Raw genomic sequence first — 26,773 nt, forward strand, 5'->3', positions numbered from 1 at the left:
GAATTTTTCCATTATTTTTAAACAAGCGTTTTCAAAAAATAGTGGATAAATGAATGAGTTCTTCATCATGAAAAAAGATTTTTTTTTTTTGGTGAAAGAAAATATAAATATTAGAGACTGAAAATGTAGACAACGAAACCGTCACTCCCATTCTCCCTTTTGCGTTTAACTATCAGAAGATTTCATCTTTGAATCATTGAATGAATACGCGCATTATTCTTACGCTCCCTAATACCTATATTCAATAAAGCAGAATTTTGGAAAAGAAAAAAAATGCCAACAGTATATGATCTTATACGAGTGATAATAAATACATAATACTCGATAACTTCGAATGTTGGGGAAAATAACCCCATTCAATACATCAAAAGTTTAGAAATGGAATTTTAAGTTTCACGTTAGGAAATTGCAATGGCTTTCGATTGTTATGCTCAAAATATATATGAAACAGTACTTCATTGCTGGAGATTTCTCTAGAACAATTTCACATCTTACCATGAATTTGCTAATGTTAACAAAACCAAATGACTCTTAACAAATAAGTTGAGTCCCAAAAGACTAATTAAATTATAGAGATAATTACAAGGAACAAAGTCCTTTTTTTTCCTGCAGAGTTGAAACAGGGAATAGTTGGCTTGCTCATAAAGATAATTTTGGATCAATCGTTCCACTAGCGTTTCCTTCGCCTGTTAGAGCATGGTCGGGATCCTGCGCAAATAGATTAGCCCATTGGTGATGCAGCACATGAAATTACTGGCAACACAGGATAGCTAGTATACTAGTACTAGCACAGTAGCACTTACCTCCATTCCCCATTTGATATAATCTGGGGACTCGCAAGCCTTGTACTCATCAACAAGACTTTCAATCACATCTCTAGATTCGTCAAACTCGGATAGATCATTGTCCTGCCCATTATGCGTAAATATTAAAGAGGAAAAAGCTTATAGCAAACACTATAAATGAAACCAACAAAAGCTTTTACAGGAAAGTGCATGTAGATTAAAGCTAGGGTTCTTGGACTCCCGCATGGACAGATCATTCCTTGTTGAACAAGAAAAGCAAGAAGCTCAGCTGGGGGCTACAACGCCCAGACGGGACATAGGAATAACATCCATATGTGATATTGACAAACTGATGCAATCTTTTCTTCAAATTGTTGAGCCTATATAGGGATAGCTAAGGATTTTAACTCCTCACAGAAGCATAGTATTTAAAGTTCAACTTTACACCTCATGCCCACAAGTCAAAATATCACAAAGGACACTGTTCTATTCTCAAATTTTGAGTACTGTACTTCAGAAAACCTTATACTCACTCCCCTCCATCCCAATTTATGTGAAGGTGTATGACTGGACACGGAATTAAAGTAAAAAATGAAAACTTTTAGAACTTGTGGTTTAGAATAAGCCATAGAAGTTTTTGTGGCTATAAAACATTTCATTAAGAGTAAAATGGGAAGCTTGAAGTTAAATTGCAGCCAAATATCGAAAGATGTCATTCTTTTTCGGACCAACTGAAAAGAAAAAAGTGTCACTTTACTTTTCGAATTTAACTACTTGTTTCTGCGTAACATATACACCGCTATATATTACTTGAGGAAAATTATCTAATGACAAAGTAAATCTACGCCAATAAACAAAAACATGTCAATTCAGGTTTTTCAATGACTTGTCTGTTAGTAGGCGTCATCAAATACATTTCATATATCCAAGTGTTCTCTTTTGTTCTCTAAAGACTGTACATTCTTACAATGGCAAACAATATTATGTTGTTATGTAATTGGTTAGATATAGAATATCAGCAGCAAATATTACATTGGACGTCAGTTATAGACATAGATAGCGTTGTATAGTAAGAGAACAATACAACAACAACATACCCAATGTAATCCCACAAGTCGGGTTTGGGGAGGGTGGTGTATACACAGACCTTACTTCTTACTTTGGGAAGGCAAAGAGGATGTTTCCAGAAGACCCTCAGCTCAAGTAAAACAATTCAAAGCAGGTTTAGAAAGGAAATACAGAACTGAGGAAGAAAGTATGTCATAGTTTCCTATAGATGTTGACAGATTTAGCTTGAAAGAATTTCAGGTTCAGTTTTGCAGAAACCATAGAGCATGTCTATTCTGTTTTACTTATCAGTTTCTTAGCCATGCAAGCAGAAAAGCTAGACACAAAACCAAATCCAGGGGAAGAATGAGGACTGACTTACCAATAACTAAACTATACACTGTGCTGCCTATATCAGAAAGACAGAGTTGAAACAGAACTTACGGCAAACGTTGGGTGATTCCTATAATTGTCAAGGAAAGCTTGTCTCTTTCTCAATTTATCATACTGGGTCAAACACTTGCTGAATAAGTGGCGGATACCTGTATGGCTGGCCAGCATGAGACCACTAACCTGATACATTGGAAAACACACAGTTTTATTACACATCTTTAAGGAAACAAACAGCTTTGCAAGGTCCAAACATCATTCAGGAAAGTGATTCCAGCTGAACGTGAAGACCAGATAGTCAAACTAATCTAGCTTGCCTCAGCTGATTATCATATCAGCAACTGAAATATAGACTATATTTGCCCATTACAAGAAATGTGTTTTTCAAACACAAGTAACCAATATCTGTTATGTCTTCAACTTTAAGAAGTTATGCTATAGGTCTGTTATTAAAGCTCAAACTATGAACTATGTAGAACCTTCGGATTCAGCAACAGCATCTAATGGATCAAGCATCAGTTTCGAAACACAGAACAAACGATTACTTCATGTTGTTAAACTTAATTTACAAGTACAATTTTACTCACTTGATTTGTTGGTAAGCTGAATTACTGGAAATCAAGCTTTGACTTTTACATTACTATACATCCTTAATCTCTAAGAAAGTCATTTAAGCAGTTCATAAGCTGTACAGCTCAGATTAACAGCCTTCAGCACAAAAGATTGAACAAGTACACGATAGAAGTATATCTTACCCTATGAGCAGTTTGTACATAAGGGGACTTTCTAGACAAAGCAACCTGCAAAGGAAGGTAATGCAAAGTCAAGAAGTAGGATAAGAAAAGCTATATCTCAAAATTTATTATGGCCAAAAACCTGCCTGAATGCTTGCAGGGCCCCACTCAATAAAATTAACAAGCTTTCTCTCCCTTATTCTCTGCAGGCTTTCATGGACCTGATTCACAAAACATCAAATGAGTAAGAAGTAGTGAGGTTATGTGTGTGCATATGTTGTCTTGATATATGCTCCGAGCTTACAAAGTTGGGAAACGGCTAACAGATGAGCAATATAATATGACTCTAGATCCCCAAGATTCATGACTACAAAGGAATCTAGATGTATAAAATGGAAAAACAATGTCCCTTTGGGTGGTTGGGTGATAAAGCTAGGTCTTAGTTGCAACTGAAATAATCTTAGAACTCCTCAAGGGAAATAATGCAAGTTAAGGATTACATGATAACAACATAAAACCAAGTTGTTTAAGTTCCAAAAACATGACTCATGTGGTGTGCCTTTCTCAAACAGCCAGAATTAGAATCTGCTTAAAACCTTCCAGTTTGAAAGAAATTTCAATCAAATTTCAAAGTTCAAACAATCAGACCTTTCTGTAGCACAAGTGAAGAAAGAAAAGGAGTTACACCGTAAAAGTTGTTAAACAATAATCATGAATACCTGAGTGGGATCAACTTCTCCTTGGATGATGTTTAAAATGGATATGTATTTAGCCTGACTGGCTTCCTTTGTTCGAGCATAGGAGGAAACCATGATATTCTTGGTCTGCAAAGTGAAATTCCTTGAGTATATCTGCAAAAGCTTTCAATAGGAAAATATGGAGAGCAGGTTTACAGACCTGAAGGAGCCTCCTCATCACATCAAGTACAGTTGTTTTCCTAATCACATTAGCCTGCAAAAAGAAAATTATTAGCAATATGCTTCAGTTGTCACTACTGAATGCCCCACACACAAGCTGCATGTTACAATTTTACTAGGAAACAGAAAAGAGAAAAAAATAGACAAATAGAGAATGAGGTAGTGGAATTAAGAAGAAATAACTACATTTTTTGAGATGGCCAATTTATCATCCTCTCTTTTTATACACAAACAGAGAATGAGCTAGTGGAATTAAGAAGAAATAACTATCTATTTGTGAGATGGCCAATTTATCATCTTCTCTTTTTGTTGATAACAGGTAAGATATAAGGGTATAATAGTGGGGAAAAAAGTGACTTCACAAAATCAGTTACACCAAGATAAATTGCTCTCCATTAATTAGAATTACATATTTTTAGATCTGCTTTTTTCATGGGGAACACATTAATCAGGCAACGTTTTCTTTTCCCATCCCCCAATAAATCAAAAGCTTACTGCTTCAGTATCTTGATATCCACAAGCACACAATTTAGATAGTTCAAAAAACAAGATGTCAAAGACCATGGCAAGATATTTAAATCAGAAAAAACAATAAAACAAAGTGATATTACTCTTGATATCAGGTCCCACTATAGAAAATAAAAATAACTATGCAACAATTGATGCAGCAATATTGTCAGCTGAGAATTTGAGAAAGAAAAGAATCACATATGTCAGCTAGTACTATATGGGAATGTTCAGAATTTGTTTAGGATAAAATGGACTATAAATAGTAAAGGATGCATTCATAGTTGTGCTTTCAAACGAAGAAAGAGAATACCAAAAGATAGGATACAGCCCCATAGGCTCTTATGTGGGTGGTGTGGAGAGAGGAATAGGAGAGACTTTGAAGGGGTCAATAATGATTTTGTACATGTGAGGAGCAACCTTGTATGGCTAAGTTTTTTTTAGTGAACTTAAGTTGTATAAATAATTGTGAGACAATTGAGCTACTATGAGAGTGCAAAAGTAAAAAGATAATCAGCAATCACCATTACAGTTACATTTAGAACATTACAAAAAACACTGACAGATAAGAACAGATATCTTACTTGACGTTCCACAGTGAGTGGTGTATATCCAGTCATAAGGAAATGGCATCTTGGTGTAGGTATCAAAGAAGCAAGGAGTCCAACCAAGTCATTGTTCATGTATCCTGGGTAGCGTAGTGTAGTTGTACTTGCTGACATTACAGTAGACACTAAGGAATTTGTTTGAGTAAAGGTGGGGGTCGTAATATGCAGGCGTTCTACAGCAATTCTATTGAGTGCAGTATTATCAAGTACAACTACACAATCCGCATTCAATGTCAGGCGCTTGAGGGTCAATAGGGAATTGTAAGGTTGTACAACCACATCACTTGTCTCATTTTGGTTTGGAAAGACACTGTAGGTTTGGACAAGTTTTTTGCTGTAGCGATCATTCAGAGTCTCCAACAGATATGAGCCCATACCTGCACTAAAGACAGTGATCAGCAACATAATATATATCCACACTGAATTCCGAGACACTCAATCTACTGAAGTTATCACAATCTGAACCAAATTAATAACAGGAGTCAACCTGAGCCAGTTCCACCAGCAATCGAATGGCATAGAACAAAACCCTCGAGACTATCACTTCCATCTGCTTCCCTGTCAATCATGTCCATTAGATCCTCCTCATATTGCTTACCCTGGTAGAGAAATGGTTTTACCAAATTATTCAGAAACTGCTAATCAAAGCTCTCGGGACAACAAATGAAAGGTCCATGAAGCACTTCAAGATTATTTTCTGAATAAAGACTCTACAAAGGTGCAAGTCGAGTGAACATCACAGAAAGAACATACAGAATAGTATTGGAAGTGGATTGATGAAGAAGTTGATGACATCTACTGGTTTTCTTATCTCAATCAAAGTATCTCGAATCAAAACTGTAACGGCGGTCAAAGAGTGGATACATTCTTTCACAAGTCAGGATAAGTCACAGTTATTATGAGCTTGGCTCATTCGTCCAACTTGACATCCAGGCCACTAAAATAACACTGATAGTGCATGTATTGCCTGTAACATTGGTGGAGCATCTTTGGGAATATAGCAATCTTAATAAATGATTGATGTTTTTCTATAATACACTGATACAAAGATTTAAAAGAAAACAAATTGACCTGATGATATCCGCTTGCCCAATTATTTCCAGCACCTCCTCCATGATCTGCAATGAATACGTTCTCATGATTGTAGAGATTCCTATATTCACCATTTTGTATACCATTAATCACTCTGGGCTCTAGATCCATCAATAATGCTCGAGGTATGTAGTGTTGGTCATCCGCTTGATAGAAAAATACATCTTTTCTATCACCTCCCTGCAACATTAAATATTCATCACTATAAAGTAATGTAGGTTATTCATGTTGTATAAGAGAGTGGTCTTAAGATGAAAACACAAGCACTAAATCAGACAAGCAAGTGTGTAAAAACAAATTAGAACTTTTTGCCTAAGTGGATGAGGACCTGTACATCAACCATTCACAAGCATATGGCTCAATGATAGTGTTGTATGTACATGTGTAAACATCCATGGACACTAGGCAGCATAAATCAGATCAGAAAATGAAAGAATCAAATCTATAATTTGGAGACGGTCCAGTTTCAAGCTCCCTCAAATTAATTTCTTAGAAACAGCACATCTATCAACTGATGATAAGTTCAGCACAACAAATTCCAAGAAAAAACACATAACTTTTCAAAAGTAGAACAAGTAGTGTTGTGGTGTAACCAATAAGGACCATAATTTGGATAAAAAAGGCTTGTCATGATAACAGACAGATGTTTTACTTAAAGAATGTGAATGCTTCTTTGGTATGCAATTCGAAGGGATATTTAGCTTCCTGTGTAGATTTCAAAGTCATTAAACTTAATTGTCATAGAATAACTTGACTAAACTGTCTCACTCACTACTACATGATCTAACCAATAATCCTTATCTGAGTTGTCACTTGTATCTGTCACCTCTTGCATTTTATGCCGAACATAAAACAGACAAACCTAAGTATCTCTGTATTTAAAATGGTAATTTAATGTTAGCCCTTTTTCTCTTAGATTCGCATTTCATTTTCCACCACAGCGAGAGAAAAAAAAGAAATCAATTTCCTTCCGGAATAAATGAACTACAGAAAATTATCTCAATTTAAACCAATTGTAAAACAAATTTGTCATAAAAAGCTTTAATTTCAAAATAAACAAAAAAAATAAAAAAGAGACGCGCTGAACCTACAAAACCCCTACTTAAATGCTACCTATGTTTTTTCCTTCCAAAATGTAAACGAAAAAAGGTAGGATTCAGATGAGCATATATCTTAACAGGTAAAACCATAAGAACGGCGGGAACTTGAACAGCATAACACTATTAGGGTACGTTTGGTTCCAGGAAAATGTTTTGAAATTATCTGTTCGTTTAGTTGGATAATAGAAAATGTTTTGTTCAAGGGATTTACTTCTCACGAAACAGTGAAAATGACTTTGCTCGCTAACCTATGTGCGGAAATTATTATCTTTTACAAACAAATCTCTTGTTTCACATCACTTCATTCAAACCAACAGTTCTACACAATTGTCAGCACTATCTATTCATATATTGCTCCTCCTACAATTATGTGTATACAGATTTGTATACCAACCATATACTGAAAAAAGACAATCTAAGGTAAAGCACAACACGCAAGTCAAAACCTAATATTCGGTATATACGCTGTATACTACTTCAACTGATGCATACACTGAACATAACAAAGAGAAAAAGTTATATACCTGAGTAGCAAAATCTTCAAGGATGCCTTCTTTACTGATACCGTGCTCGAGACATAGCTGTTTCCAGAACTCCATTCCAATCTGGTTCCCGCATTGTCCCACTTGCAATGTGATAATTTCTCTCGGCATTTTCCTTCTACTTTCTTACTCGTTGGTTCCTTCAGGCTTAGCAGTATCAGGAGTAAACTGCAGAAGTTATGGATCTGCGATAAGGAGAGAAAGAGCAATCGGAATTAGCTTCTACTTTGGCTTTTTGGGCGCTTTTTGTGGGGCGTAGCCAAAAACGGAGGTTTCGAAAAAGAAAAGAGGGAAAAAAAGTGAGGCTTACGAAATTATGTCACTCTCTTGAGTGTGTTACAATGGTGGGGCTAATCTGCCGGCTTAATTATGAAACTTTAGTCATTTAGGACCCTTAATAATGAATCGTTTGGCGCAAGATACAAAGTATAATAATTCGAGCACAGAATATATAATTATTTTATTTATTTTATTTTAAATTTGATTTAAGATATTAAATAGTATAAAATTATTTATCCATTATTTATATCATATTAATGAAATGAGACATTCGTATACATATTGAGATAACTTATTTTAATATAGTTAATCACGAAAGTATATCCATTTTGTTTCAAATTTACCCTCCTTGTGGAGCCAAGTAGATTGAAGAGGTTTTATCTTGATCCTTTTATATGTATTGTATTTTTATGTAGTGTGTTTTAATTTTAGCAGTGATTTGTATCATAAAACATATTTAAGAGATTTAATATTAGTATTTTTTTATTAGGTATAACTTTTACTCTATTCTATCGTACGCGGATATAATTATTTAATTATATTAATTATTTTATTAGACATAACCTAATAGCCAAATTTATAAAAAATAAAATAAAATAAAAAATTAAAGTATTTTATTTTGGATTAAGTTGGACTTCTTTAAAAATATCAAAAAGCAAATGGAACAAGCTCTAGACGATAATAATTTACATCGTTATATTTTGTGATATTCATCACCAACATCTCATTATGTTTTTTTGTCTCTTTGAAATTTTAGGTAATTTTAATTCATTACAAAATCGACATTAATGATCATGTCGAAGAAATTTGACAAAATGACCGATCTTCTTCTTAATTAAATTTGATGATCACGCATCTTATATCAAACTCTCACTCTTCTAGTTCACAAAATTACTCATCCAATTACTACAACATTTTATGTATTTAAGCAAAAAAATATAGGATTATCATTAACCAATGCTCATTAATATCATGTTTTTAATTATTATTTTTATCCCTTTATCAAACAACTAACTATAAAATATTTTTCACAAATTCAGTCTGTACAATCAAATAACTTGCAATGAGGTATGCTACGGTCCTCAAAGTGTGGAGAAAATACGGGGAAAAAATCACAAACTTATTTATATTTATGTTAGGCCCCTTTATATTTTATATTTGATACGTATTGTATTTTAAAATTTTAGTCGTGACTTATATTAGGAAACATATTTAAAATGTCCAACATTAGTATTTTTTATTGGGTATAACTTTTACTCTATTATGTTCGTGCTAATATAATTATTCAATTGTATTAATTATCTTATTGGACATAACTTGATAGCCACGTCTAAAATAAAAAATTGAATAAAATCAAAGTATTTTAGTTTTGATTGAGTTAGACTTTTTAAAAAGGCAGAACACATAAGCGGCCCCTTGAACTTGTCAAGATTTTCCGTATAGATACCTTAACAAGAGTTCCTTCCTATTGAACACTTAAATCATTCAAAAAGTGTACCTATCAAACACAGTTGGCTAACTTGTCACCTGTCGTTTGAGACACGCCTTTTGAGCGCGTGAAGTGAAGAAAAAAAAGATGATGTGTCTGATTGGAACACTTAACGGTCCAAATCTTCCCCTTTTATTTATCCAACCCTAGATTTTTCCTTTTTTTTTCTCATTTCCTTGTTCTCCACATCTCACCATTGTTGCTGAAAATCAAAAAAAATTCTTCATTCACCTTTATGATTAAACAAAACTCATAAAGAAAGTTGCTAAAAATAACTAAATACGGAGTCGTACCTTTCTGATTTCTTGGTAATTTCAAGTTTTAATCATATTTGTTGATGATAAAAAAGAGAGGAAGAAAAAGAATTGACCTATGCAAGTTAAAGAATATTGTTTGGGAGGAAAGGGAAGAAAAATTATGAAATAATTTTAGTGTTTGGAAAGAAAGGAGAGGACAAATTATGAATTATTTTTATAATAAAAATAAAAAGAACAAATAGAGAGTTCATAAAATTGTTAATGGTGGAATTTAAGTTGGCAGTGAGGAGGGGCTTCAAAGAAGAAGACGCAAAAGGGGATGCTGGATATATATTTTTTTTTGTAAAAGATATATATTTTTTTAATTTGCCACATGTCACAGTATGATTGACTCTTTTTTCATATTATAGTGTTTGAAAGTCACGCACTCTATATATTTCTGGGTAATGTCATTGAAGTGTCTATAGACACACTTTGTGTATACATAAGGTGTTCAATAGGAATATGACCTCATTAAGGTGTCTAAACGGAAAAAGCGTACAAGTTCAAGGGGGCGCTTATGTGTTCAAACTTTTAAAAAATAGAGAAAAAACAAATGAAACACGTTCTAGATAATAATTATGTAAATCGTTATTTTTATGATATTCATTACCAACATTTCATTTGTTATTTGTGTCTTCGAGATTTAGGTCATTTTAATTCATTACAAAATTGATACCCGACAAACAAATAGATCCACGAGGGTGCTTTAGAGAATCGCGTCGAGGGAACTCGGCAAAATGATTAATCTTCTCCGAAATTGAATTTAATGATCACACGTCTTACATTAACTCTCACTCTTCTTATCCATGAAATTACTCATCCAATCACGACATTTCATGTATTTTAGCAAAAAATCTATGATTATCATCAAACGATGGTCATTAATATCATATTTTTTTTATATTTATCCCTTCATTGGATAACTATAAAATGTCTTTCATAAACTCAATACGCACCATCAAATAAATTGCAAAGAGATATGCTACGCTTCTGGAGAAAATACGGGGAAAAAAAATCACAAAATCACTCATTGATATTTATTTTATAATTACAATTACTTTTTCATACTTCTAAAAGATGATGCAAAAACTACCATCACAAGTTTTTACCATTTGCACGGTTCATCTTACCATTTTCTTACTTTTTCTCCCAATCATTTCGTTTGTCCCATAAAAAATATCATTACATAACTAGCGCCATATTCAATCAACACTATTAAATATAATTATATTAAGTTATGAAATATATATGCATCATTTTGTTTAAAAAAATAATAACTATCTCAATACTAACAAAGCAACAATTTAACTATTTAAAGGATGAAATTAAGTAATTTATTTTTAACCATTTTATCACAAATAAATAAACCATTTATCATTAATTTCATAAATAACCCATACAGTATTTTTCTTCTTAAAAAGGCCCGGCCGGGCAGGCTATATATAAACAAAACGCTCTATAATTTCGACAAAGGTTGCGAAGAGCTAGCCGCCGGAGCAGAGAGCAGCAGTGGGAGATAGTGAAAAAATGGGAAAGAAAACAAAGAAACCAGGCAAAGGTAAAGAGAAAACAGAGAAGAAAACAGCTAAAGCAGAAGAGAAAAGAGCCCGTAGAGAATCAAAGAAGCTCTCCCCAGAAGACGACATCGATGCTATACTGGTATTGTATCCAACTGTGTTGAGCATAGGCAGAGTCATAATTTTCAGTTTACGAGTTTCGAATCGCAATTTATTCGTACATACTAAATGAATTATATATGTAGAGTTTAACTTGCACTTTGTATTTGAAAATTGTATTACATTGACAGCTGAACATACAAAAAGAGGAAGCTAAGAAGAAGGAAATTCATGTTGAAGAGAATGTCCCTGCACCTTCTCCTCGATCCAATTGTTCGGTAAAAGAAAAGACTGAAACTTCGATTTTATTTATGCTGAACTTAGTGTACTAGTGATATTTTTATGTAACCGTACGTCCTAATGGTGTTTGCAGTTGAGCATTAATCCATTGAAGGAGACTGAATTAGTTCTCTATGGTGGTGAATTTTACAATGGCAGCAAGGTAAGGTGTTGGCAATTTCGTGTCTAGTTCTTCTATATATTTTTTATAAAATAAAACAAGAGAATATAAATGTGGAAATTAGTAAAGTGAGAGTTATTCATATGTAGTTGTATTATTTGATACGTTTTCCTCGGGGGTTTCCTTTGGAATACATATTCCAGTTTTTCTCTTCATTGGTTTTTGTCTACTTCATGCCGCAAGCTCAAGGAACTTTTTACTCTCCGTCTAGCTTTGTAGTGATCAATAATCGTGATTATGAACCACTTATTCATAAAAATGTGGTGATCTAAAAGTCCAAATAATACTCTGTATGTGTCCTTTTTTTACCCATTTGCATCTCAAGGGTCGGTTTAACTGATTTTTGCAGCTGTAATGAAATATAATTCCTTAAGGAAAAAAAAGTTAAAGTCCTTCACAAAATTGAATGAGAAGTGCTGTATACTGCAGGTTATTCATATTAAAGTGATAAAAGAAACAGTATTTTCCGAATATTATTTTGTTTGACTCTCATGAGGCCAAAAGGGACAACTAGGTTAGGGAGAAGGAAGTAGTTTATCAATGATTAGCTTTAAGTTCCTTTTCAAAAAAAAAAGAAAAAGTTCCTTTTTTTCCATGATTGTTTTGATTGACTAGTGTTGTGTTATACTTTTGAACTGATGAGTTTATGAAATTGGCTAAATGCAGACATTTGTATATGGCGATCTCTACCGGTATGACGTGGAAAAGCAAGAGTGGAAGTTGATTTCAAGCCCCAACAGTCCACCTCCTCGCAGTGCACACCAAGCAGTTGCTTGGAAAAATTATCTTTATATTTTTGGTAAAAATCTAAAGTCTGTAGTATTTTGACTTAAGAGTATGCTTTTTAGCATGCACGACTTTGTTCATCTTAATATATGCATTTGAGTTCATATCATATTCCTCTTCCACGGTGGTTATTGTGATAAATTGTTGTTATGTAATCAGGTGGTGAATTTACATCTCCTAATCAGGAGCGATTCCACCATTACAAGGTAAAATCCATTATTTATCCGTGTAATGTCACGCTTCTGTCTTTGATCCCAATATTTATAATGTATTGTATATCCTTTTGTAATTTGTATTGCAGGACTTTTGGGCGTTGGACTTGAAAACAAACCAATGGGAGCAGCTAAATTATAAAGGGTGTCCTAGTCCACGTTCAGGTCATCGCATGGTATGTTCATCTTAGTTGAAGTAACTAAATTCTTGATAAACGGTTGTTTTTGGTTCCCATTCGGTGTTCGCCATCCGCTTTGGGGCCCGGTTAATCCAGATTTTTTCCGGGAAGTCCCACTCTGGGGTTATAACTCTCCCATTGAAAGGGACTCCATTTCCAAGTGTCAAACCTGAGACCTTTAGTTTAGGATAAGGAGTACTATCATTGGACCACAACCTTCAGCGGTGATAAACATCTCTTTCTTGCTTACAATGTCATATTTTTCATATAATGTGAAAAGAAAGTACGAGGATGTGTTTTATCTCAATGAGAGGATGTCACAGTTTGTTTATTCTGTTTGAACTTATGAAATATTCTGCTCAAGGGAGTTGATGCACAAACGAACAGTTTATCTGATTTACTTCGTGCACTTTAACCTGTCATGATGAAGGTGTTACACAAGCAAACAGCATAAAACAATTGTAAAACGGGGGGGGGGGGGGCACAACATCAGAAACAATGAGTTGGGATGGACCTGACTTTGATACCATGATAAAAATGGACCTCGGCCCTAACTCAACCCCAAAAGCTAGCTCATGAGGAGAGGATTGCCCAATATTATATGAAGAGACTAAATATCTCTTGTCCCACCGATATGGGACTCCAACAGATGTATTAGTGACTCATGATATTGTTCGAAGATCAATTCGATGCAATACTTGATTGTGGTTTCTTTTGGAACTTTGTTTGGCCTTGCAAAGGTGCTGATGATTCATTCTTGGCTTATTGCAGATTTTGTACAAGCACAAGATTATAGTTTTTGGAGGCTTCTATGACACTCTTCGGGAAGTCAGGTGGTTAATTTTTGCCTTTGTTAAAGAGTTGCAAGTTACTGAAATTAATATGAGAAACTTTCAATGATCGATAAACAAATATTCTCTTTGATTATAATAGATATTCTAATAAATATATCTCAATGAGGCTCTAACCTAGTTGTTACATAAAATGATGTTTTGGTCTGATTTCTAAAATTTGCAAAACCTCAACTTATTTCAGGTATTACAATGACCTGCATGTATTTGATCTTGATCAGTATAAGGTGAGTACATGATATAATGGACCTGACATTTCTGCATTTTTTCTGGTTTATTTGTTTAACAAGTTCTAATTGCTATTCACTTTGATATTTGCGCTACAGTGGCAAGAAATAAAACCTACACCTGGATGCATGTGGCCAAGTGCTCGAAGTGGTTTCCAGTTTTTTGTCTATCAAGATGAGGTAAATGATCAGCTGGAGTAATTTTTGCTCCACTACAAATTTCCCTACCTATCATCTTTGTTTGACTAATTGAGGTGTCTGGATGAATGTACAATATGCTGCCACTATGATTACTAGCTAGTGGGTTTTTAGTACTGTTCAAATTCTGCTGCAACCTGTTGAGCTCCTTTTCCTTTCCAGGCTTCCACCTCTCCCCCATCCCCTACTATAAGACTTAGATATTGGCTCTGAACAAGTACTGCTTACTTGTTCTTTTTCGGTAAAGGTAACGTTTTGTGTATCAATCATCAGCTCAGAGCTGGCAACTAAAGATTTATAGCATATCGTATATCCACAGAAGTGTACCTCTCAAACAAAAACACAAAGAAAAAGCAAAACTATCACTAGATCCTCCTTCATCTTATAAGGATCCTAGGATGTCTACAATTGCCACAGGATCATCTATATATTCTGAACTACACCAATAGCAAAAAGTGATAATGCAGTTCATTATAATCTTGTGCAATGAGTTGCTCTTGTTTTCAAAACTTCATAAATTCCTCTCTTTCCATATGGTCCACAAAATAATTGCTGGGACAACTCTCCATCTGCTCTTAGTACTGCTTACTGATATTCAAGGTTGTAGGTACTATGGAACAATACCATTAGGTTCGTTGGATATCTGTCAACTCAAATTGCATGTTGTTTGTACTATTTTCTTTTGTGTTAGTGGTTAACCTGTACTTCCATACAGCACAAACTGTAGAAAATAAAAAAAAAGGAAGCCTAAGGATATTTTTTGTCTACTTGCCATAACTCATCGGGATTGAATCAGATAAGATCCTCATTAGTGAGTAATTAGTATGTTTAAGTATTATTCTTTGACCTTCCTTTATGTTATTTGAAGAAGAAGTAAGGAAAAAAGGAAGGTTGGCAGACTTGTTTTACATATTTCACAAAAGCTACAAAATAAAGAAAAAGAAGGTGCTCTATTATTGCCTACATTTGGTTTATTTGATCAATATATCTGTACACATCTCGAGTCTGTTAAGAGATTTTTTTATCTCTTCTACTCCTTTTTGGTTCCTTCTATTAGACAAGGAGAGCTTCAGGTGGGAAATGAAATCTCAATTTCCATTCTATAAGTTTGCCATCCTCCCTGTTCAGCAGACTAGTTCCTTTGTTTCTTTCTTTCTATCCCTTTATCACTGAGGTGGAGCTGTTTACACCCCTGCCCCAGAATAGATAATTAAAGAAACATGGTAAATCTCATGTATCTTCGAACTTCTTCTTAGGAATAACCATTGACTTCTCTATTTTTCTTTAATTCATTAATTGGTTACATGTTCATTGAGTTTTGAGATTATATTCTTTTAGTTGCATGACTTATCTTTTGCATTACATGATCTGTTTTCCTTAGCTTTGTATAGAAAGCTTTTCAGTACTAAAGTTAGTCTCTCATATTATATACTTCTTTGGTGGTTTTCACATAAATGGTTGGTTCCTAAGTCCATCTATTTTAAATTTCAGATATATCTGTATGGTGGTTATTCCAAAGAAGTATCATCTGATAAAAGTGGCTCAGAGAAGGGAAATGTTCACTCAGACATGTGGTCGCTTGATCCTAAGACATGGGAATGGAACAAGGTTTATATCTTAATGTTTTCTCCTCCTCTCCCTTGTGTTCACCATCTCTGATGGTGGAATGAAAGAAGTCATGTACTTTCACCTCTCACCCCCTTCTTCCCCTGTAAATTTGTTACAATAGCTCTCTATGTAGCAGATGGGATTGAACCATTTGACTGCATAATTATATTTGACAAGAATAAACGTAAGTATGCTAAAGATGCCCTCACCTCTCTAGACTAGTATGTGCAAAACTAAATACTAAGTATACACTTCAAAGTCTACTTCCCCTAGCCAAATGACAGCAATGATTGCAGCTGCACACGAGGAATACTATGGAAAGGCTGTTGCATTCATGTCTCCATCAAAGTATTGATGGGAGTGGGACAATGCCTTGGTTTTTTTTTTTTTTGAGAATTGGTAAACAACAATGCGTTGCTTATTTTACTAACTAGAGCATCATATGATAGATTCTCTGAAAATCTGAGTTTAGTTTATGTTTGTTACTGCTGTTTTATTTATTTTTACTGATGAGTTGAAAGAGTAATATAATTGTAAGTAATTTTTCCATCTTCAGAACTTGGCTTTTTATTAAAATTCTCTTGCTTCATGTAAGGTTAAAAAAAGTGGCATGCCTCCCGGTGCTCGTGCTGGCTTCTCTATGTGCATTCATAAAAAGCGGGCTATACTATTTGGAGGTGTCGTGGATATGGAAATGGAAGGTTGATTATCTTTGTATAAGCACATCTTGCAGCCTTGACTGCTTCATTTTTACATTCTGCTCTTCTAAAATAATGCAATACAGATGTCAAAGAAATGCTAACAAACTTCTGACTTATGTTATTCAGGTGATGTTATGATGAGCTTGTTTCTGAATGAACTTTATGGCTTCCAATTAGACACTCATCGCTGGTAAATGCCTATTCCACTACTTCGTATTTTTTTTGAGAAATGCTTTACTTATATAGATTGCACATGTGACATGCCTATATTTCACATTCTTTCTGCATCATCTTTCCACCTTGGACAGTAAAGCGCAATGCTATTTTCTTCTGGAGGTTAATATTTATCTGCAAACAGGTATCCATTGGAGCTGCGGAAGGAGAAATCTACAAAACCTAAGGTACTAGCATTATTAGCTTTTAAAATTGTCTGCTGCCTGCTTAATCTACTGTTCAGGCCTCAGGGTCACCACACTCCTCATGCGCAGCATTGTTATACATATCTGAGCAACCTTTTCGTCCAAAACAATATAAAATTAATGTTCACCTCCCACAAATTTTATTTCCTTTTGTTTTTTGGATCCAATGGTTTCGTGATCATCAAAGAAATTAGGGAGGATAGTCGGAAGTGCTAATAGAAATTGCAATTCAAACAACTTTTAGACAGAGCCTAGATTAGAAACTTCCGCATTCTTAAATGAAGAATACTGAGCCAAAAAGAAACCCAAAGTCCAAAGGTATATGCATGGCAGATGATGCATAATTAAGCTGTTCTTGTATGGGACATAAGTTTGCCTTGGCCTGTTGTATGTGAACATTTTTTTAGTAACCAGATAATCACAATTTTATTGATGGATAACTGAGGGGCATGCCTTGGCATCTTAGTGCTTGCACTGAAGTCATGGAAATGTCTGGCAGTGCTGCACCTAGCTTTAGGGTTTAAGTGAAGTCGGAATGAGTCTTTAAAAAGCTCTAGATCATATCATATTGCAGGAGTAATTTTTGAAAGATCATATTGCATATTTCCTCATCTTATTTTATGTCCAACCTAGATTTGAACCTAGTAATGAATGCAGGCCACATGATACTCAAGTAAGTTGGACTTTGGGACAGGCCGACTTACTCTAGTTATACGAGGTCCATCACTCCATCTTTGCTGCTGTTGCTCAACCTGCAAATCTCTTGAGTAATATCTTCCCATGTCAAATGTTCTCTGCCTGCTCAGAGCCGGCCTTTGTGAGAACTGGGATGTAGCTGATCTGGGCTAGCTTGCAAGCCGCTCGTGCCTGATTCTTCACTTTCAAGTTTGACTGAGCTAACTAGCAATTGGATCGAGCCTGAACTTTTAGATGCCTGACTTGTTAGGCTTGCTAGCTAAACCAAACCTGCAAAAGTTTCCCTAATTCAAACTTGAAGTACAACTTAATCCTTAAGCATAGCCACCTTTCTACTTTCACCCTTTTATTCTCTCTCATTAGCTAAAGTTGTAAACTCATGCCCTTTTTCTTGAGGTGCGACTCTGGCTGCCGCTGCCATTAAAGCGTTCATCCTTTTTCTTCTCTGTCACTGTCGTTGAAATCTCTTCCTTTTACAATATGCAGCAGCTAAACTTGAGCTCCTGAATTTGAGGTTCAGTTGAGCAAGCAGGCCTCGAGCTGCCATCTAACATTGCAAATATGAAAATTCTCACCTTTAGAGGCATTCTCATCTTTTGCCTTTCTGAACAAACTGTGTTTCTCCTTTCTCTGTGTATTCTTAAGCTATATGTTATTGTATCTCTAGAAATGGAATTTGATTGATAGAAAGAGTGTTTTTTTTGGATCTGCTCGCAGCAAAAACAAGTTTTAGATGAGCAAGTTGAGAGCATGGATCTTGATAGTAAGATAAGTCCAATGGAAGTTGATGCAGACGATGAAGATGAGGACCTCGATTACGAAGAAGATACCAGCACAAAAAGCAATATCAAAAAAATGTCTTTGAACATGAAAAGGAATGTGACTATTGACGATGGCAATGAAGCTTCTAGATCTGAGACTAGCTCTAGATCTTCAGCCGTGCAACATTCAGCTTCATCGGATGTGAGTTGTACTGAATAACATAATATCTCAATCGTGTATTTTCATTTGCTTGTCTCCCTATGATGCTTATTCATCTTTCAGGTAGTGAAGCCCTGTGGACGTATAAATTCATGCATGGCTGTGGCTAAAGATACCTTATATATCTATGGTGGGATGATGGAAATTAGAGACCAAGAACTTACTCTTGATGATTTGTATGTTCTTAATCTCAGTAAACTGGATGAATGGAAATGCATTATCCCGGTTAGTTAGTCTTTTTCTGTTGTTGTTTACTGTCTTTCTATTTGGCTTATCTTCATGAGTCTATCTTACCTCCCATCTCCCTGCTCCTAGTTTTCACTGCCAGAATCAGCAAACTATTTGGTTGATGCCAAAAGCCCCTGTGCAGTTAATTCTATTGCTGACAATTTGATGTGATATCTTTCAAGTTGTTTTAATTGAAAGCTATGTTGGTCAAACTCTCCAAAAAATGTTGTTGAACCCGTGTCTGATTCTCCGAAATTACACTGCTTTTAGAGAACCGATTACGCACCCGTCGACATTTTTGAAGAGTCCGAGCAACATAGATTGGAAGTAAAATCATCACTTGAAATTGTAAATAATAGTGAAAATGCTATCATATTGCACACTTGTGTTTGCTTTTTCCATGTACCATGGACTTATCTTTAGATTTTCCACCAGGCATCTGAGTCTGAGTGGGTTGAAGCATCAGATAATGAAGATGATGAGGATGAAGATGAAGATGACAGTGATAATGAAGAATGTGAGAGTGGTGATGATAGTGACGAGGAGACTGATGAGGAAGATGATGCTGAGGTATCTTTCTTAACAGTTAACTGAATGCCTTAAGCAGGCAAGATTTTCATCAAATATCCAATGTCATTTTCCAAATAATTAGTTGGAAACATAATGTGTTGTAATATCATCTATTTAAAGGCTAATAATGGTGCATCAACATCACTTGAAACTGGAGATGCTGTTGCCATAATCAGAGGTGAAGGGAAAACACTGAGAAGGAAGGAGAAACGAGCCAGAATTGAGCAAATCAGAGCCAGTCTTGGTCTCTCTGATGCACAAAGAACACCAGTGGTACTCTATTCATCTAAATCTGATTCTGGTTGAGCAACAAATTTGGTTATTTTTAGATGAGCTTAACTTGAATGGCTAGTTATTGATTTGTACACAACATTAAGCTTGGATATTTTTCTCCACTCCTAATTTATTGCCCCTTTTTGTTTGTGAAGCCGGGGGAGTCTCTGAAGGATTTCTACAAAAGAACAAATATGTACTGGCAAATGGCAGCATATGAACACACACAGCATACGGGAAAGGTCAGTTTTACTTGTCTTAATTATTTGGGGAAAATGCTGAACACATTTGATCCTTTTTCCTCGTAATAGAACTACTCTCGAAAGTGTTTGAATGGACAAGGAGTAGTTGTCCAAATTAATTTACAGGAAAAAGTTGTTCGAATGGACAAGGAGTAGTTGTCCAAATTAATTTACAGGAAAAAATACTTTATATGAGATGGCTACGTTCATTTTAAATTGCATAGAGCTTCATTCGAAATATATTAAAGCGAGAGCAAATTCAACATAGTCAAGTTACTCATATATCATCTCTGAAATGGAGAAGGAAGAATCAGATAGGTGTCATTGCTTTACTTCTATAAATCATCGAGTGGAATGACACAAATAGATAACCCTTATATGAGTTGGGTTGCTGGAGATCGTGGTAGTGAATTAGTGAATAACGTGGAAAGAGATAGACAGATGTTGATAACTGAATAACAATTTAGAGAGCCTAGGAGATCAACTGGACGAGATTATACATGAAAGGGACCAAATATGCTGACAAGAATGAAAAGGCCATATGGTGGCTCAGCTTGAGAATATGTTTAATTGACAGGCTTTATAGATTACTTATGTTCTCTTCATGTTTATGTTCATATCTGTATAATTTTTTATGCAATAAATATTTTCACCTTTGTGTAAAATGATTTATATTTCAAAAATGTGAGCTCTAGTGTTGTTGTCTTGCCACTGTAGGAGCTGCGTAAGGATGGTTTTGATCTTGCTGAATGTCGATACAAAGAGCTCAAACCTATCCTTGATGAGGTACGCTTGAAAATTAAACATATGTTCTGCTATATGCTGATATATTACCATAATGATCAATGTTTGACATGACCTACTATGGGGACAAACTGCAGTTGGCCATTCTAGAGGCAGAGCAGAAGGCGGAAGAGGCAGAGGGACCTGAAAAGAGTAGTGCAAAGATGAGAGGAAACAAGAAAACCAAAAATGTAGCATTCAAGTAATCAGGACCTTAATTATGCCTCATCTCCTAATACAGGTAAACACATTGAAATGGCGATGTCCAAAACAGGGTTGTAGGAAATGTTTTCTTGTTGTTTGCCAAAAAGATGTGAGAGTCGATACGTATTAAGTCAAGTAGCGGATTTCCCAGCGAGAATTTAAACTATAGACCAACTTCGGCTTGTCTAGTGATTGTTATATATATTTTCGCCACTGGTAGTTTTGATATGGCTAGCAAGTTGCTTGCATACGAATATGATACAATGTTTTGTAGTCTCAGCATGGATAAATATTCGACAAAGCTTTTTGGAGTGCCCTGTTTCACAAAAACATGAATACAATGTAAGAGTTCGTTTGTTGCATGAATTGAAGAAGTATATGTTCTTCTGAAATACGGAGAATATCGAGTATATAAGTAGTGGTTTTAAATCTAGAGGTTAATCGTCAATTTTCGTTGGTCCTATTATACGTAGACCTCTATATGCACCTGTCTTTGTTGTTTTAATTTTGATAAAAAGATAGAGGTAGATCAAAGATAGCCCATAGAAAATTTCATAAAATATTATCTATTGAAATCAATACGGACTTGGCTAAAAACAACACAAAACAAAATTAAAATATGTTAGTAGACTAGTAGTATCCATATAAATGAAACCAATTATTAATTATAATTGTAACTTTTGCAATAAATTTGGTGTTTGTTAAGAGCTTTTTAAGTTTGTCTAGTGATTTGTGGATATGAACTTTAAAATCTTGAATTAACTTTTAATAATACCTTTCAATAATTTGTTTAGTGATGGAATGAGAGTTTTTGGTCAAAAACATTCTTCAATTATACTCTAAACATAAATTACATTTTTAAAGTATCATTTTTAGTCGAAATTTTTTTTAACTATACCCCAAACATAAACTACATCTTTAAAGTATCATTTTTAGCAGAAAACATTCTTTAAGTATTTGTAAGTGAACAACTTTCATCCTTTTGTTAGATTGCCAAAAAATTAAGGAATCTTATGAAAAAATGAGTAGTTAACGTGACTATCAACAAAAGTTATTCTGAAAAATTTCATTACTTTCTAAAAGAAGTTCTTTATAAATAAATCTTAGACACTGTTGCTCATGGAAACTAAAAATGATTGGAAGATGTGAGTGCACATGATATGCCTTTTTCGTAAAGAAAAGAAGTTGGAGATTAATTATTTTTACCTTTTTCTTAAACAATTAATGAATATATTTTTGGGTCAATCTAATATCAAAGTGACCAAAATATTGATTATGTCTCGTATTTGAGTTTCATTCTACATTATTAGAAGCGGAAGTCTCCAACAAATGTCGCTTCTAGCATATTCAATTGAGAAGAAACATATTTAAAATAATAATATTTTTAATTAAAATTACATGAAAAATAAATGAAAAAACGATCAAATTAAAAGATTTTGCATTCCTAACTCAATTACGAAAAAGTTCAGGATAATATTCTTGGCATATTTAAGAATAATAATTAGGAAGGTATGACTTAATTTTTGTGGGATATATCGATTAGTTTTCTGATAAATTCAAGTAGAAGGATGGAAATTGTTTACTTTAAAATACTTGAATTATGTTTTCTGCTAAAAATGATACTTTAAGGATGTAATTTAAGTTTGGAGTATAACTAAAGAATGTTTTCTGCTAAAAATGATACTTTAAGGATGTAATTTAAGTTTAGGATATAGTTGAAGAATGTTTTCGACCAAAAACTCGATGGAATGGCATGGAACTGATTATAGTGGAATTGCTATAAATTCATATATAACTTTAACTAATTTTAGATTGAAAAATAGGTATATAGTGATTGAGTGAATCGTAAAAGTAATTATCCTTGACTTTTTGACATTAGTGGATAATACTCTTTTGTACCGTCAATTTTTTTTGAAGATAAATGAGGGAGTGAATTTGGATACATTATTAAAATGATTAGCTAGCTCCCTAATCCCTATATTCTTATTTGAATTTTGAGTACATTTTCCACATTAACATTATCTAAAATTTATTCGTGTATAGTCAAATTTATGCTATATATATTTGTAGATCATTTTCAACACTTAATTGTGGTTGATTAATTGTTTTCAATTATTTTTATATTTTCACTTTCTTAAACAATTTAATCACAGTAACTTGAATCGATTCTATGTAAACATTATAAATATTTATCCGCACAGACTCACAAGTTGAATTTTTTCCATCGAGTGTTTATCATTTATATCAAAATTTAATTAAATTTAAATTTATATTCAAGATATCATTTCTAGAAGTGGCGTCCCTATATAATTTCTCTCTTTTTTTTTTAAACTCAAACTCAAAATTTTAAAATAGAAAAATAGAGAAATTTTAACCAATGTATATTTACCTAATATCCACTCTGCAAATCCCAGAAGTTTCTCAAAAGACGGACCCATCTTCACCTTTATAGTTATTTATTATTCATTTACAGAATTATTTTCATTGTTTAAACTAATTAATTAAGAATCCCGCATGCCATAATCACATATTTGTATTTTACTAAATCTCCCCACTTTAGTCAAGAAATTATTTATGTTTGTCTCACATATATGCAAATTAACCAACAATTTTGGACCCTCTCAAGCGTATATTAATCTATTGTTTTATTGTATTCTATTATATAAAATATTATTGATAAATAATTTTTTGTATTTTATTATATAAAATATTATTGATAATAATTTTTAACTTAATATTCCTGTCCTAGAAGTAATGTGTCTACTAATAATAATGTCCAAACTTTAGCAAACTAAGCTTTATATGTTAATTAATTAAACTGCATATGTCCCCATAAAGATTTATAATCCAGGAATAAGCACGCCTTGCCAATATTTTATACTTTTAATTTTATGCTACTTACCAATTAATTAGTTTATTTTTGCCTAAAAAGTGAAAAAAGGCTCCTCATAATTACTACTGAATTAGAATCTCCCAAATTACGAGAGAATATAGAAAAAAAGATTTTGGACATTGTGAGGACTGAGTAATGACAGAAAACTTCAATTATTATGAACCGTGGGGTTTGTACAATATATATATATATAGGTGGGTGGTTATTGTAATAGTTATAAATTCGATAAAATTTAATAATTTAATGTAAATTTATATTTATATTGAGAGTTTTATTTAAGGTGTAAAATAATTTGTTTAAAATTACGGTAAGTAAAATATATTATAACTCAAAATTTATAAACTAAAAGTTTTGATTCTGATCGACGTAATTATACACACTCCTTTTGTTCCATTTTAAAAGGTCATTTGGTATTTTAACACATTAATTAAAAAAAATATGAAGTACAAGATGTAATTTACTGAGTTTTTCTATTGAAAAATAAGTACTATAATCAATTTTTACTCCTTTAATATGAATGGTAAAATTTTTTTAAAAAAATATTCATTTTATCTAGTTTTTTTAAAGCAATTAATTATTGTAAAAATCAATTAAAATAAAGAACAAGAAACCTTAGTTTTGCAAAAAATAAAAATAATGTAATGTTTCCAAAAACATTTTCTTTTTAATTCCTTGAAATAGTTTTCTAAAAACTAAAACCGGAACTAATTAAATCCGACCACTTTAATGAACATCATCATAATTAGTTTGATTTGATATTAACATAATAATTCATCTTTGACCTTCAATAAGATAATAAAAAAATACATGATATGATGGCATAAAACTTGATTACCATTAATTCAATCTTAATCATAATAGCATTGGTTTTGTTTTTTGCCCGGAGTATCATAAATAGTAAACTAGCTTTCTCTTCAATCCAATATTCATTAACTATCATCATGGATGTGCTTAGTATAATAATTTTTTTCACGTTCGATCGATCAAAATTTAGTATTTTAAAAAATATTTTCATAGAAAAATTAGCTTAAGATCTCAAAAATTAGAAAAATAATTTTTGTAACAGAAGTAAGGAAACGTTCCAAGTTCATTATCTCCTTACCATTAGCCATCATCAACATCCCAAAAATCCTACTCCTCACCTCACAATGTTTTGCTATATTAAATATATTGAATTGTTTTGAATTTTGAAACATAGACGCACTACTAGAAAAAGGAGAATTTTTTTTACATTTAATCAGAATAAATTCTTATTCTTCTAGATAAATAATTCAATATTCAGTCAAATACATTATTCAGCGCTTTGTTAGCATTAGTGCCAACAACAATGTGATATCAATTTTAGATACATACATAAAATACCTATTTAAATTGAAAGATAAAAAAATTCATCGTACACCACTATTTTTAAAAATAGATCCACCACATGCTCGAAAAATAATATTTATTTACTTACTTACTAAATACTTTAATTTGTAAATAAATAAAACATCTATTTAATTTTACAAAAACATTTTAAACATTTTCCTTGATTCCAAACACACTATAAGTCTTTTTAGCCTTAATTAGTGGATAGGGAGGACTTCGAACGTGGACTTGTACCTAATAATCTTGAGAATCAAAGGTGTAACTATACATTAATTTTTCTCATAAAATCAAAATCCAAAAGCAAAAAAAGATTGTTAAAGTCTAAACCTATTTAGCTTTAGAGATCAAATAGGCACTTTTGAGCTTGTATTAGGTTTAAAACGTCAAACAAGTCCAAATTAATCTCTTAACATGTCTGCCACTGTCTAAATTGCCTTTTAACAAGTTATTAGTGGGATTTAAAGTGTTATTAAGTGCCCAATAGTCAATCGTTGTCCCATAAGCTTCTTACGCAGTTAGAAGCTCATCGACTTAATATATAATGAGTTCGATAAAATACAGTAACTTTGGTTCAAACTAAAAAATACATTTAATTGGTATAAATTATCTGTTTTGATAAATTATATTACATTTATTCAGAACGTATAGAATGTGCCTCTCCTACACATTGTCCATGGGAGAATAACAAACATTATGTCATGTGAAAAAAATATGTGAAATATAATTTAGTTGGAGAGCGATTACGCATACTGTCATCCGAGTGATGGAAAATTCGAATTTCACTATATCCTCTCTTCAAATCCCTTGTACATTGAACTACTCCATCCGTTCATAATTGTTAGTCAGGGTAATATCATGCACTCCCCTCAAAGAAAATTTAATATAAGGTGTAATTGGATTAATATAATTCTACTATAGCAAAAATATCAAAAGTCTATATAACTTTTCAATTGAACAAAATTGAATAATTATTAAGGACATAATTGAAAAAAAATAACTAATTATTTTTTAATTATTTAAATTGACAATTAATTTTGAACATTTATTTTCAGTATACCTGCCAAATATTTATGGACGATTTGTTCATGTCTTTTCATAGCCAATCTTTTAGATGTCAAGACAAATTTGGAAGAATGCAAGTAGTTTAAAGCTTTTAGATGTCATTCCACACCATTATTTCTTTTACCTTTATCTTGAACAAGTGAAATGCCCTTACAAATTAATTAATGGAGTTAAATTTATTTTTTTCAATAATAAAAATAATTTTATTTTAGGAGTTCACTTTTCCTAGTGCTGTTTAAAGGCCACTTTTTTTTTTCCTTTATATCTTTTTACTACTATTAAATGACCGTCCAATACTCCAATTTCCACTTATAAGAAAGTCCTTAATTAATAAGTATATAATAGAGACAACTTATATGAAAAGTCGTTTCTTTTCCTTTTGAGGAAGGGTATTATTCAAGCTCACGTAATTTTCTGATTTTATTCC

The 26,773-nt window shown here is 33.1% G+C and overlaps 2 protein-coding genes across 2 annotated transcripts; one reads left to right on the forward strand and one right to left on the reverse strand.

Annotated features, from left to right (window-relative positions):
* Positions 1 to 425: 425 nt before the first annotated feature.
* Positions 426 to 8,088, reverse strand: LOC107015475 (tubulin gamma-1 chain). Its single transcript, XM_015215758.2, has 11 exons — positions 7,705 to 8,088; positions 6,060 to 6,260; positions 5,476 to 5,587; positions 4,965 to 5,365; positions 3,854 to 3,907; positions 3,676 to 3,780; positions 3,103 to 3,177; positions 2,978 to 3,022; positions 2,277 to 2,405; positions 804 to 908; positions 426 to 708 (listed from the first exon to the last, which is right to left on the reverse strand). The coding sequence occupies exons 1-11, from the start codon at positions 7,831 to 7,833 to the stop codon at positions 640 to 642; spliced, it is 1,425 nt and encodes a 474-aa protein (XP_015071244.1). The 5' UTR covers positions 7,834 to 8,088; the 3' UTR covers positions 426 to 639.
* A 3,228-nt stretch (positions 8,089 to 11,316) lies between these two features.
* On the forward strand, positions 11,317 to 21,415 carry LOC107015167 (kelch domain-containing protein 4). The gene is made up of 20 exons (XM_015215350.2): positions 11,317 to 11,448; positions 11,597 to 11,683; positions 11,779 to 11,847; positions 12,532 to 12,664; positions 12,811 to 12,857; positions 12,953 to 13,039; positions 13,814 to 13,875; positions 14,078 to 14,120; positions 14,220 to 14,300; positions 15,810 to 15,926; positions 16,522 to 16,627; positions 16,754 to 16,817; positions 16,986 to 17,028; positions 18,460 to 18,705; positions 18,787 to 18,948; positions 19,387 to 19,521; positions 19,642 to 19,794; positions 19,950 to 20,036; positions 20,754 to 20,822; positions 20,918 to 21,415. The coding sequence occupies exons 1-20, from the start codon at positions 11,317 to 11,319 to the stop codon at positions 21,023 to 21,025; spliced, it is 2,031 nt and encodes a 676-aa protein (XP_015070836.1). The 3' UTR covers positions 21,026 to 21,415.
* Positions 21,416 to 26,773: the final 5,358 nt, after the last annotated feature.

The sequence above is a fragment of the Solanum pennellii genome, chromosome 3 (genome assembly GCF_001406875.1).
Source record: "Solanum pennellii chromosome 3, SPENNV200".
Classification (NCBI taxonomy): domain Eukaryota; kingdom Viridiplantae; phylum Streptophyta; class Magnoliopsida; order Solanales; family Solanaceae; genus Solanum; species Solanum pennellii.